The sequence below is a fragment of the Salvia miltiorrhiza genome, chromosome 4 (genome assembly GCF_028751815.1).
Source record: "Salvia miltiorrhiza cultivar Shanhuang (shh) chromosome 4, IMPLAD_Smil_shh, whole genome shotgun sequence".
NCBI classification, from domain to species: Eukaryota; Viridiplantae; Streptophyta; class Magnoliopsida; order Lamiales; family Lamiaceae; genus Salvia; species Salvia miltiorrhiza.
The window spans coordinates 11,911,778-11,923,895 of NC_080390.1; the positions used below are offsets into that span (position 1 = coordinate 11,911,778).

General features: G+C 31.8%; 1 protein-coding gene and 1 long non-coding RNA gene across 5 annotated transcripts; both read right to left on the bottom strand.

Annotated features, from left to right (window-relative positions):
* Window positions 1–2,259: 2,259 nt before the first annotated feature.
* Window positions 2,260–6,590, bottom strand: LOC131022740 (uncharacterized). Of its 4 annotated transcripts, none has more exons than XM_057952259.1 (5): window positions 6,393–6,590; window positions 4,504–4,681; window positions 3,333–4,049; window positions 2,892–3,236; window positions 2,260–2,775 (listed from the first exon to the last, which is right to left on the bottom strand). In XM_057952259.1, the coding sequence occupies exons 2-5, from the start codon at window positions 4,639–4,641 to the stop codon at window positions 2,500–2,502; spliced, it is 1,476 nt and encodes a 491-aa protein (XP_057808242.1). In that variant the 5' UTR covers window positions 4,642–4,681; window positions 6,393–6,590; the 3' UTR covers window positions 2,260–2,499. The 4 variants fall into 4 exon arrangements, with proteins under 4 accessions (XP_057808242.1, XP_057808241.1, XP_057808238.1 ...); XM_057952258.1 differs by having other exon boundaries at window positions 4,504–4,702; XM_057952255.1 differs by having other exon boundaries at window positions 4,504–4,739.
* A 3,085-nt stretch (window positions 6,591–9,675) lies between these two features.
* On the bottom strand, window positions 9,676–11,867 carry LOC131022741 (uncharacterized). Its single transcript, XR_009101402.1, has 3 exons — window positions 11,365–11,867; window positions 10,583–10,635; window positions 9,676–9,944 (listed from the first exon to the last, which is right to left on the bottom strand). It is a non-coding gene; the product is annotated as an uncharacterized LOC131022741 (long non-coding RNA).
* Between the last annotated feature and the right edge of the window lie 251 nt (window positions 11,868–12,118).

The following is a 12,118-nucleotide window of genomic DNA, read 5'->3' on the forward strand; positions in this document are numbered from 1 at the left end:
GTCATATCCAAGAGTCATGCGGGTTAGCTTCATCAAAGGTCAAACCAACTGTTTTATATGAAGACAATGCTGCTTGCATCGCGCAACTGAAGGAAGGATACATCAAAGGCAATAGGACAAAGCATATTTCTCCAAAGCTCTTCTACACACACGACCTTCAAAAGGATGGCGATATCGACGTGCAACAAATTCGCTCAAGTGATAATCTGGCGGACTTATTCACCAAGGCATTACCAACATCGACATTCAGAAAATTGGTACACGAGATCGGCATGCATCGACTTAGAGATATTCAATGATCTCAAGTACAGGGGAAACAGTTGTACACTTTTTCCTTCGACTAGGTTTTGTCCCATTGGGTTTTCCTAGCAAGATTTTAATGAGGCAACATTTTTTTGTTTTAGGGATTGGTCAATCAAGGGGAAGTGTTGTAAATATATCTATAAGATATATCTTATGTGTGTTGACCAAGAAATCTCCCTAAAACCCTAGCTTCCTACTTGTATAAATATAGGCTTTTGGCCCTCATATTGAATACACTTCATTCGTATTCTCTTCTATATTCTCTCGCTGCTCTCTAGTTTATAACAAAACTTAATTTGTGTTTTAGAATAATAAAGTGTCGCCATCCTAGACCATCAACGTGTATAAGTGAAACACATTTTAAGTTTTAACTTGAAGTAAATATTGACTATTCATTATCTAATAGCTCGAGTAAGTTATACTCCCTCCGTCCATGAAAGAACTTCCTAGGAGGGAGTGACATAGATTTTAAGAAAAAATATTATTGAGTGTATTGGGAGTGGTGAAAAGGTGTTATAATTAGGGATGTCAATGCAGCCCGAAACCCGTGGGCCGACCCGAATAACCCGACAAAATTAGAGGGTTAGGGTTGAAAAATCGCAGCCCGAAAAAACCTCCAGCCTGATTAGCCCGCACCCGACTAACCCGGAACCCGATAGGGCTAGCCCGAAAACCCGATGGGCTGGCCCGGTGGGCTGACGGAATTATGACTGATGCATCCAGTTACAACTTCTGCTATGTTTAGATCTATGGTATTTGCTTAAATATATATATGTAGCCTCATTAAAAAAAAGTGAAATTAATTAGTTAGAATATATATGTGTATGTGTGTGCAATCTCATTAAAAAAAGTGAAATTAATTACAGATTTTTTGTAGAAATTGATTATTAGTATCTCATTAGTTAGAAATTAATTATTAGTATCTCATTTTAAAGTGATACCAATTTTTTTTTTTTTTTTCTGTCAATGAGACGTGCATGACAAATCCACTAATTATTCAGTAATAATCCAGATTGATTCTAGTGCATTGATATTTGTTAAATTTTACTATCTCATTTTAATATAATTTTGTTTATGTAATCTTGAATATCTTATATTTTTGCATTTCATGCTTTGCTATATAATTTATATCTTTAATATCTATGTATATTTTATACATTATACATTAGATCATTAGGAATAATAAAATACAAATGATAATTTTATTTTTACGCCTTTAACCTGATTAGCCCGATGGGCTAGCCCTAAACCCGAAAGTTTAGGGTTAGGGTTGAAGATTTACAACCCGAAAAAATTTCCAACCCGATTAGCCCGCACCCGACTAACCCGGAACTCGATAGGGCTAGCCCGAAAACCCGGTGGGCTGGCCCGATTGACATCCCTAGTTATAATTAATATTGAGAGTTGTGAAAAGTGAAAAGTAAGAGGATTATAAATGGTGGGGTATAGTCCAAAAATAGGTAGAAAGTTCTTTTGTGGACGTCTCAAAAATGAAAGATAGGAAGTTCTTTCGTGAACGGAGAGAGTATATGTCAAATTCAATCACCTTATCAGAAATTGACTCTTAACGCACAGTTTAGAGTTAGAATTCTCAGCGACATCCCAATTAGAATTCCATGTTTAATTAGGATTGAATCAAGAAAAATAAATAAATAAAATAAATATAACCTAATACGAAATGCATCGCAGACAAAACACGAGAATATTTCAATTCTCACCACTGCATTAAGAATACAATTATTAGTGATGGTTGAATTACTGTGATCTTCACTAATTAACAACTTTTTTTCCTTGATTAAAAAAAACAACATTTTTTCCTCAAAAAGTAAAAACTAATTAATTGATTAATAGAATCGTTTTCAAGTTGAGTTAAAAACTCCCCAAACAAAAACGCCAACCCACATGAGATTCCACCAATCAGTGTGTAGAAGTTCCGTTTGGAATTTAGTCACCAAAAACAAGAACAAGCATAATTGTATATTCAAAGGTGATAATCCCAATAATCCAAATAAGGCATCACTCCACCAAAACATATGGTGAAATCAAACATTGTCATGGCAGAGGCAGTTTAAAATTAGGACAAAATTTGCCTCAAAATTAGCATGATGCTTCCAAATTGAACCTTCACAAGAATCCTATATATCACATATTTACTCACAGTGAAGAACTAAGGGATTCACATCTGAGACAAGAAACTCAGTATTTTCTGAAAGTCAGGTTGAGCCGACCTGGTCGAAGTCTTGTACTTTCCAGCAATGCAAGAGGAGCTGTGTCGGGGATAATGGCATTCACCCCGTGATATATATGCCTCGATCCACCACCAAAGATCAGCACGTCGCCTGATTCTAGTGTGACGAAGTTAGCCTTGTTGGCATCTCTCTGCCTGCCATATAGAAACTCAGCTGAATCACCAATAGAGATTGAAACAACGGGTAGCCTTTTGTAAAGACTCTCCTGTGTTTCATCACGATCCTGTACGAACAGATAAGGGTTAAACAAATGAGTGCACATTGAATTTACTCAAAATAAGATCTCATGCTTTGATGCAAATGGAGAGAAGACGCGTATTTTGCAGTTCACAAACCAACCTGATGGAGACCAAGCCGCCCGTTGCTAGTGTAGAAGTTGACAATGCACAAATCTGGAGACATTTTAGGAAGCACATCGTCAACGTTCTCAACCTTCAGGGTTCTTTCTATTAGACTGTGGGAATCATCAAGTGCTCTGCACACTAATGAAGTAAATTCCCTAGGAAGGTCAGGAGGTGCAGTATTGTCATGGCGGCGCCTCTCTCCATAGCTTGCTGTTTGAGGATCCCAGTCTAGACCCAAACACATCATGAACAGGCGCAGTTTTGCACCATCATTGTAGCCAGGTCGATAAAACCCCCCCGGACCACAACCTAACTCTTGACACTTGTTTACAATGTTCACCTGCAAGAGAGGTAGGGACAGCTAAATACCATAAACTGTGAAAGGTTATGAAGGACAAAAACGAACAAACACATCAAACAAACTTTAGAGGACTACCTGCTCCAACAAGGGAATATAGTGCTTGAGTAAAACCATTCCAGGCCCTAACACCAATCCACTTTCTTCAACCAAGTCTTCTGTATCATTTCCTTTCTCGGTAATACCTTTGCTTTGCTCATTCTCCTCGGCTGGCTGTCTCATCGGAGAGCACACTCGTGTATATCTCTTATTCACATAATTGGGGGAATCTGAGGATTTAGGAAGGCATATATCAAATGGATCCTCTATTGCAGAGTAGGAAGAGGGCTTGGAAGAGGGCTTTGGTCTTCTCTTGGCCTCTTGATGTTCATGAACACGAGTTTGGCGAACCTTTGGCTTTCTCGAAGAAGATAACTGCTTCTTCCCGAAGCTGGTGGGCAAGCCTGAGTCAATGTGGTCACTCATTGAAGTAGAAGCTTCACATTGTGCACTGATGTTGTGAACCTCCTTCTCCAAATTCTGTTTGGAACAAGTGATCAAGTTGGCCGCTTCACGTTGCAATGGCTCTACATTTTGAACCACCAACTTCTCTCCAGAACAAGTGACTATGTTAGATGCTTCATGTTGCAATGGCATGATGTTCTGAGCCACCTCCGGCTTCTGTTTAGAACAATTGACCACGGGTAATCTAGTTCCCCGTTTAGATTTAACAAAATTGACAGAAAGTGGAGGATAATCCTTCTCATATGTTGATGAATTGATAGGCTGCGGCTGCCCTCGTTCTTGCTCCGAAATCTGCAACATTTCCTCACCATATCACTACTCAACACTACACTTGAAATCAATTCAGACAAAAGGCAAAATTCTATACCATCTCGATATATCAAAGACCAAATGCTAATATGATAGCTACTATAAATCCCAAAAATTATAACACAATTTATCTGAACAGAATTTCCCAACAGCACTGAAAAAGGAGGGTTTCCATATATTTAAATGATGATCATCAGCTGCAGCAACAATCCAGAATATTTTATACTGCTAATTCAATTTCAACAACAACAACAACAAAAATTAGTATATAATTCATAGCTAGGACCATCTAATCATTGTATTTCACAGGCTAAACAAAAGTAGAAGAATCCACTTTATCATTCTATTCTGCACACCAAGTGTTTGATAAAATGCACATTGGACAGCTTTAAACAACAAAAAGTAAAACATAAAAAGGGAAAAACAAAATCCTCGCCTTGATGTGCGAAGTCGCGGAATTTCCACCAGCCATTGATCTCACGCTTTTGTTCATGATCTTTCCAAGACGAAGAGCACTCGATTCGTTGAACAACCGCGCTGCTGCTAAGGTTGTACGGTAGAATCCTCGATGCATGAGCTCAACTTGCTTAAATTTCACTTCAGTTATGGCGCAACTGTAATTTAATCACAAAGCGCTGAGGAAGAAGATGATGAAGGGTCGAGAATCTGAAACTGAAGCGCTTTCATTATTAAGAGCGATTTATGGCTTGACATTAGTTAACTATTTAATGTTCTTCAAAAAACACTAGTTTGTTGCCCGAAATTCGACGGAAATTAATATTATATATAAATTTTGTTAATAATTTTAACTTTTAAGTATAAATTTGATAATTATACAATTCGTGAATTTTATGAAATTCATTTATATACTCGTCCTCATCTCAAATCCAATTAATAATGATTTTACTATTCGTTCTTATTTCAAATTCATAATACTAGTTAATTATTCAACTATATTTCAATTTATAAATATCTAAATAATTAAATATAAGTTGTTACAATAATTAGTTATTCATCTCAATAAAAACTCAGAATATTTCAAAATAAACATTAATAGTAGTAAATAGTAATATTAATTAATAGAAAAATTTCACATAAGCATGTATATAATCATTTATTTTGATTCTACAATTAGTGAAGTCTCCCAAAAAAATAAATGTGGATTTATGAACATCTATATGTGTGTGTTAAGGTAATGAATTAATGTTTAAGGTCAAAGGTCTTGGATTCAAGTCTCCTGTGGTAAGGCTTTTAAATTTCTTTATTTAATACGATTAGTTTATCAAAAAAATAAAATAATAGATAGTACGAATAATAAAAACTATGCAAACTCTCTTTTCAAACCTATATAATAATATCCGTTACTTATCTGAAAATATTTAAATTTTATAAAAATATCTCAATAAACAATATAAATTATTATAATTATTGATTATCTAAGTCAATAAAATCTTACAATCAATATGTTAGTAAGTGACCCATTAAAATTCGACTGGGTCTATCAAAATATAATTTTATGAAATTATTAACGTATTTATTGTTTAATGATTTTTTTTATACCTAAAATAGAGAATTTAATGAAATTGTTTTAAAATAAAAAATTATAATATTTATTTGAAATTGACCTAATTTAAATATCTTATGAAATTTATATGTAAGCAGAGTTTTGATCGAAAAAATATTAAAAGAGAAATTGGAACAATTATTTGACACGTATCGATATTAGATGTCTGTAGCTGAAGCCCAATAATTAAAAAATAAAAAATAAATACATAATATCACTAAATTATTAAATTTATAATTACCTCGTAATATCATTTTAGCTAATAGAATCAAAAACTCGCTTTAAAGATTTGAATTTGAGCTATAAGAATTATTAGTCACTGACTGACTTAAAAAACAATAACATGTAAACAATTCATCCAAATTAGCTTCTGCATACATATAAAATCTTTCTGATTAGTTACTACTCTAATCTGATTTTCCAAAAACTGACATACACAAACCCAAATTACCAGAACCGCATGTATTGACAATATGGACGAAACAGTAGCCTTTTATTTTGAAAAGAATAACTATTCACCCCTTTACTTAACTAATTAACTAAGCTCTGCCACTCAACCAATAATACTAATAATAATTCTTTTTTATATACATATAATTCTTGTAGCAAGAGTACCTACCTCCGTAGCTAGTACTATAGTTTTACAGTCTAAACAAAATACATCAAATTCACAAAAACCTAAACTTCAACGGCACAAAATAAATGCATCAAAACTAAAACAAAAAAAATAGGGAAAACAAAATACAAATCATAGAGCATACCTTAGTAGTCAACTTGAAGTCTCCTAATTTCCACGTAGAAAGAGAACAGACGAATGGTATCTAAACTGAGAAAGCAAAAAATAAAAGAGCAGACAGAGAAAGAGAGCAAAAACCGAGAAGAATAGTTCAAGATAAAGAAATAAAATTAATTATACACTTTTTTATAGATGAAATATAAGATAGTTAATTTGACAAAGAATTCTACCTTTGATATATTGATAGTTTCGGATATTTCAAAAAGAAGAATGGTTGAGTTGGAGTTCTAGGAGTTATATTATTATTTATTAGATATAAAAAATTGTTGATATATATTGCCTTCTATATTTGATCATTTTGCTAATAAATTATTCGCACAATTATTTGTTAACAGCAGCTTGTCGTGCGTAGCAGAGTTCAGAGTACCTCAATTAATTATTAAATTATAAACTAAGATGGATAGGAAGAATGGTTGTTGATATATCATAACCTTTATTATTACACGTAATTATAAAAGCAAAATAAATTTATTAGATATTGAAAATTATTGATATCGAAAATTATTGATTAAAAAATTAGAAAAAATTAGAATGAATGAGAATTGAAGAAAATTGGAATGGAATGATTATATGAAGCCACCTAGAATGGAGTTTATTTTGCTTTTATATATATAATATAGATAGATTAGTATAAGTATTCAATAAGCTTTCCATATTACATTTTCAAATATATAACTTAAAAAAAAAAAAAAAAGAGCAATCGAAAGGAAAAGATAAAAGGAAGAAATAATTTCCATTCTATATTAATATGCCACCATTATTATACATTAACACTTTAAATTTTTAATATTTTTATTTCATATGCTAAATTTTAATTTTACAATATAAAAGTGAACACTTCTATATACTAACCCGGCTAGTTATCTTATTATTCGGGTTCAATAAGGATTTTTCCCTTATGTTATTTCCATAAAATGGTTGCACCTCGATTGTATTTATTCCTTCAATAATTGAGCTGTTACAATTACATGTCATAATAAATAAATAAAATTTTTCATATACAAACATAAATAAAAATTCTTATATGAAATCATATTTTTAATATATATAACTAATTATTAATCTACAAAGTTATATTAAAATTAGTACAAAAAAATTATTTAAAAAAAGAGTTATATAATGAACCAATATATTTTCATTCACATTTGTTACATTCTAAACCATTGTAATTAAAAAAAATGTAAAACACAAAATATGATATCTATTTATTTTAACTTTAAAAACACAAAAATAAAATAAATACACACACATATATATAGAGTAGAAAAAAGTGAGCATGTCATTAAGGAGAGAATAATACAAAAAACATTAAATAGAGTAGAGAGGAAGGATTTAAAAAATAGTTTTAAAATTTTAAATTACCATAACTTAATTATTCATTTTAATTTTTTTTATGATTTTTAAATTTTAAAAGGTCTAAAATTTTCTATAAAACATAGCAAAAAAATTACAATTATATATGTGAAATCATACTTAAACATGCTATGCACAAAAAAGAAGATCAGGATAAAACCGAAAAACAAAAGAAAATGAAAATGTAAAATAATATCTAAATGAAAAACCCCTCAAAAAAATATATATATATCTATCTAAATGAAAAAGAAACTAGTGTGTAACCCGTCGAATTTCGACGGGTATGATTTAATGTTATAATTTTTATATATAAAAAATGTAAAAATTATTTCTTAATATATTTATAAATTATGGAGATTATTTACTAAAAAACTGTTAATATGATATAGGTCTACGTTACACATCAAACTTAAATGAAAAAATAAATTAAAGAGGACTTTTATCACCCACTACTATTTGCCACCCATATCCGCGATCCGTGGATACCCGCCAGTCGTCGGGTATCCGCCACCCGCCATCCATCGAATACTCGCCACCCACAACCACCCAATAAATAAATCACCACGAAACTGCAGCAAATTTTAGAGAAAATTTCAACTTCTTGTGCACTACTATTTGCCACTCATACATGCAAAATTACGTGTATTTATTTAAAGATTAAAATTAAAAAAAATTCTCAACTCACTCACCTTTTTTTCATAGATCTATATCCAATTCTTTTTTTTTTCTTTTTTTTTCTTTTTCATCTTTTTAATTTTTTTTTTTACCTTTTCATAATATTAATTTTAATTATTGTGAATTCTTCTTTATTTTTTTAATATTACGCTCAAATATATTCAATTAAAATTACTTTTTTGTTTTATATATAAATATAGTAATTGAGTTGATATCAATTTTATATAAACATAAAAATATAAAAATATTTCCCGCGTAATCAAATTAATCAATTCAAAACTGTAATATAATTGGAATCATTATTCCACCCACACAACCCCTTAATTAAGTATAACCCTCAATATTATTATTATTATTATTATTATTATTATTATTATTATTATTATTATTATTATTATTTTTATTATTATTATTATTATTATTATTATTATTATTATTATTATTATTATTATTATTATTATTATTATTATTGCATTTGGACCCATCACTTATTTATATTTATAAAGTATTCAATCAATTAACATAAATTCTTACGATAATTAGTTATTTATCTCAATAAAATTCAAATATCTATATTATATTAATAAGCCTAGGTTTCAATTTTTTTTCAGAATTATGTGACAATTTTGTAGTTATTTATCTCCTTATTTTTTATTTTATTTTTTTCTAAAATTGTAAAATTCAACTTATTATAAAATAATTAATATGCATATCAGATTAAAAATTATGATAAGAGCTTTAATTTGATATATTTTACGTAAATATTTAATTTAATTAAAAATATAAAAGTTATCGCAACAATGTAATCCATAAATAGATAAAAGACAACCAAATAAACAAACTTGAACACTAAACCTCAGAACGAACATAGATTTAAATGCAGCAGTTCAGATACAATTTACTTATCTAACTTCTATGCTAAACATAAAATCTATCCCCTTTAGCATGTCGTACAATGACTACATAAGTAAAGGTAGCAAGTGACAGAATTGATAAGCTTTATGCATATTAATCACCTCATCTGATTATGCTAGTCAATAAAACCCACTAAAAGATGCACAGCTGTACAACACTTCTATCACAAGATTCAAAACTACTTATTCTGTATATACCAATACCTATGGTGTTATGGGTCTGGGCACAAGAACATCATCACCACATTAATGAGTGAGCATCAATCAATCGACCAAAAACTGGAAATAAACAAATAAACTAACATATGATAGACAAAGAAATTAATAAATGATTGAAAATGAGTACAATGAGAATCTAGACCAACTAATTTACAAAATGTACCATCTCAAAGGTGCAGAATCTCATAAAATAATTTACAGCGAATTTGTTAGTTGTTCTATCCATGTAGAAATACCATGATAAGTAACCAGTGATTTCTACTCTCACCACATATAAGATCACAATTTTTTACTGGCAAAGGATTGATAACATCAGTTATTAAAATACTATAAATAAGCAGCTACCACAAACGAACCTGTAAGGCAGAACACATAAGCTCGTCAACATAATCAATAGTAGCACATTTCACAAAGTCAAATGAAATATTATCAACCACTAATATAACTCCATCCTGCTCAAAGATCCTGGACCAACAAAGCATCAAAATTTTCTTTTGCTGTGAGTAGTGATGTATTCAAGTAAGGAAATGATACAACACAAAAGGCCCCCACAAATTACTACGGATTGTTAAGTTAACATTCAGATAAGTTACCAACTCCGGATCACAAATCATATTCCTCAGAATCCTTTGGGCCGGCTCAGCAAATAAAAATACTCCCTCCGTCCCACCCAAGATGCAACATTTTTCTTTTTGGGCCGTCCCAACCAATATGCTACATTCTTTATTTGGCAAAAACTAACACTAATTAAATATTTTCTCATTACATTCTCTCTCCTACTTTATCACTTTTTTATTTTCTCTTTCTTACTTAAATATTTTCTTATTACATTCTCTCTCCTACTTTATCACTTTATTACTTCTTCTCTCCTACTTTATCACTCCTTAATATATAACTCCTTAAATCTTGTACCCAAAAGCAATGTTGCGTCTTAAGTGGGACGAAGGGAGTATAGCTCAGAAAGATGGAACTGGAAATAGAAATAGAATCATACCGTCAGCAGATGGTTGAGAGGCACTTTGAATTCCTCGATGGCGAATTTCGGAACTAAAATATAGAGAAAGAAAAGGAATTAAACCACTAACAATTCAATAAAGCTTAAAACTGATTCTTGACATATGTGTAAAGAATAGAAGAAAAGTATAATATTGTGATAAAAGCAACAATGCCTGCAAGATTTCAAACAACAGTGATAAAATACCTCAAATAATTACACAAAATTACTTGTTTCTTCATATTTCAATAATTTTTTTTTTCAAATAACCAACAATTGTTCACCATACAATGAACAAAGAAATATCTTTATGAACCATACCATCGAATTACTTATTGAAACTTCATTCTATCTAATATACGGAATTTTCATTTCCTCTACTGATACTATTTTCACTATTTGTTTCTCCATTTGAATATTGAAATTGAAAATTGTGATTTAGGACCTTCAATCCATTATAGCACGCTGAATAGATTATCTCTATTTAATATCAACAGTGAAAACTTCAATGCATGACTTTCAGAGCCGATTAATCATTCGAACTAACGATTTTATAGCTTATAAAGTTTCCATTGTTATCCATCAGTAAATCTTTCCAAAATTTGATATTTCTAATTGAGCACTAATCATAGTAAAATCAAATGTAATATTTCCTAACATAATAACTTTCCATTGTTAAACTTAATCCCTAAAAATTGATTGATCATTGAGGGAAAGGTAAATCTTTCCGAAATTCAGCGCTACTCATAATCAAGTGTAATCTTTCTTAATAGAATACTTACCATGGAGAATACCGGCGGCGAATCAACGGAAGTGCAACGAAATTGGGGTTGGGCAGCCTGGGGCTTGGAACGGGCCATCGGCGACGGGGGTGAGGATGGATTTGGGGACGAAATTAGGGCGTGGGCAACCGAGCGTCGCCGTCAGCTGTCTCCGATGGCTAGACTTCGGGTGATGAATGAGCCCGTCCATGAAGACACGGTCGTTTGGGGCGGCAGTTGAGAGAAGGAGCTGGCGGTGGGAGAGAGACCGATGAGTAGGGTTTCAGGTTTAAAGATTTGAAAAATAACATGCAAGTGTGTGCAGGAAGGGGCGGCGGCACTGACTTGGGGCCGGACTGCGGCGAATTGAAGCGAGGGAGGGAGAGTCTGGTGTTGAAATGGGGAAAGGAGAAGGGGGCGGGGTGGGACGGCGAGGCAGATCGCAGCGGTGGGAGGAGCGGGGCGTGGTGGGGAAGGGGAGAATCGGATGTGAGAGACGGGAGAAGGGGAATTGGGGTAGAGAAATGTTAGATTTGTGTTTTTAAAATAATATACTTATGTGGAATTATATTGTCACGTCAGCAATACAGAATTGAGATAGAAGTTTTAGAATTACAGGCATTTTAAATCTTCAATTCTTAGATATGCCATATAGAACCTAGAATTAAGGAAAAGCGAGGAATCGCTACTCGTATTACATAATTGATAAGTGAAGGAGGAATCGCTACTCGTATTACATAATTGATAAGTGAAGGATAACGGAAACAAAATATAA

Bases quoted from the DNA above. Each gene is read 5' to 3' on its own strand.
- LOC131022740 (XM_057952259.1), bottom strand. From the start codon at position 4,641: ATGCATCGAGGATTCTACCGTACAACCTTAGCAGCAGCGCGGTTGTTC. The intron at 3,237-3,332 runs GTAGTCCTCTAA...CCTCTCTTGCAG, and splicing joins ATATTCCCTTGTTGGAGCAG to GTGAACATTGTAAACAAGTG. The intron at 2,776-2,891 runs GTTGGTTTGTGA...CTGTTCGTACAG, and splicing joins GGCGGCTTGGTCTCCATCAG to GATCGTGATGAAACACAGGA.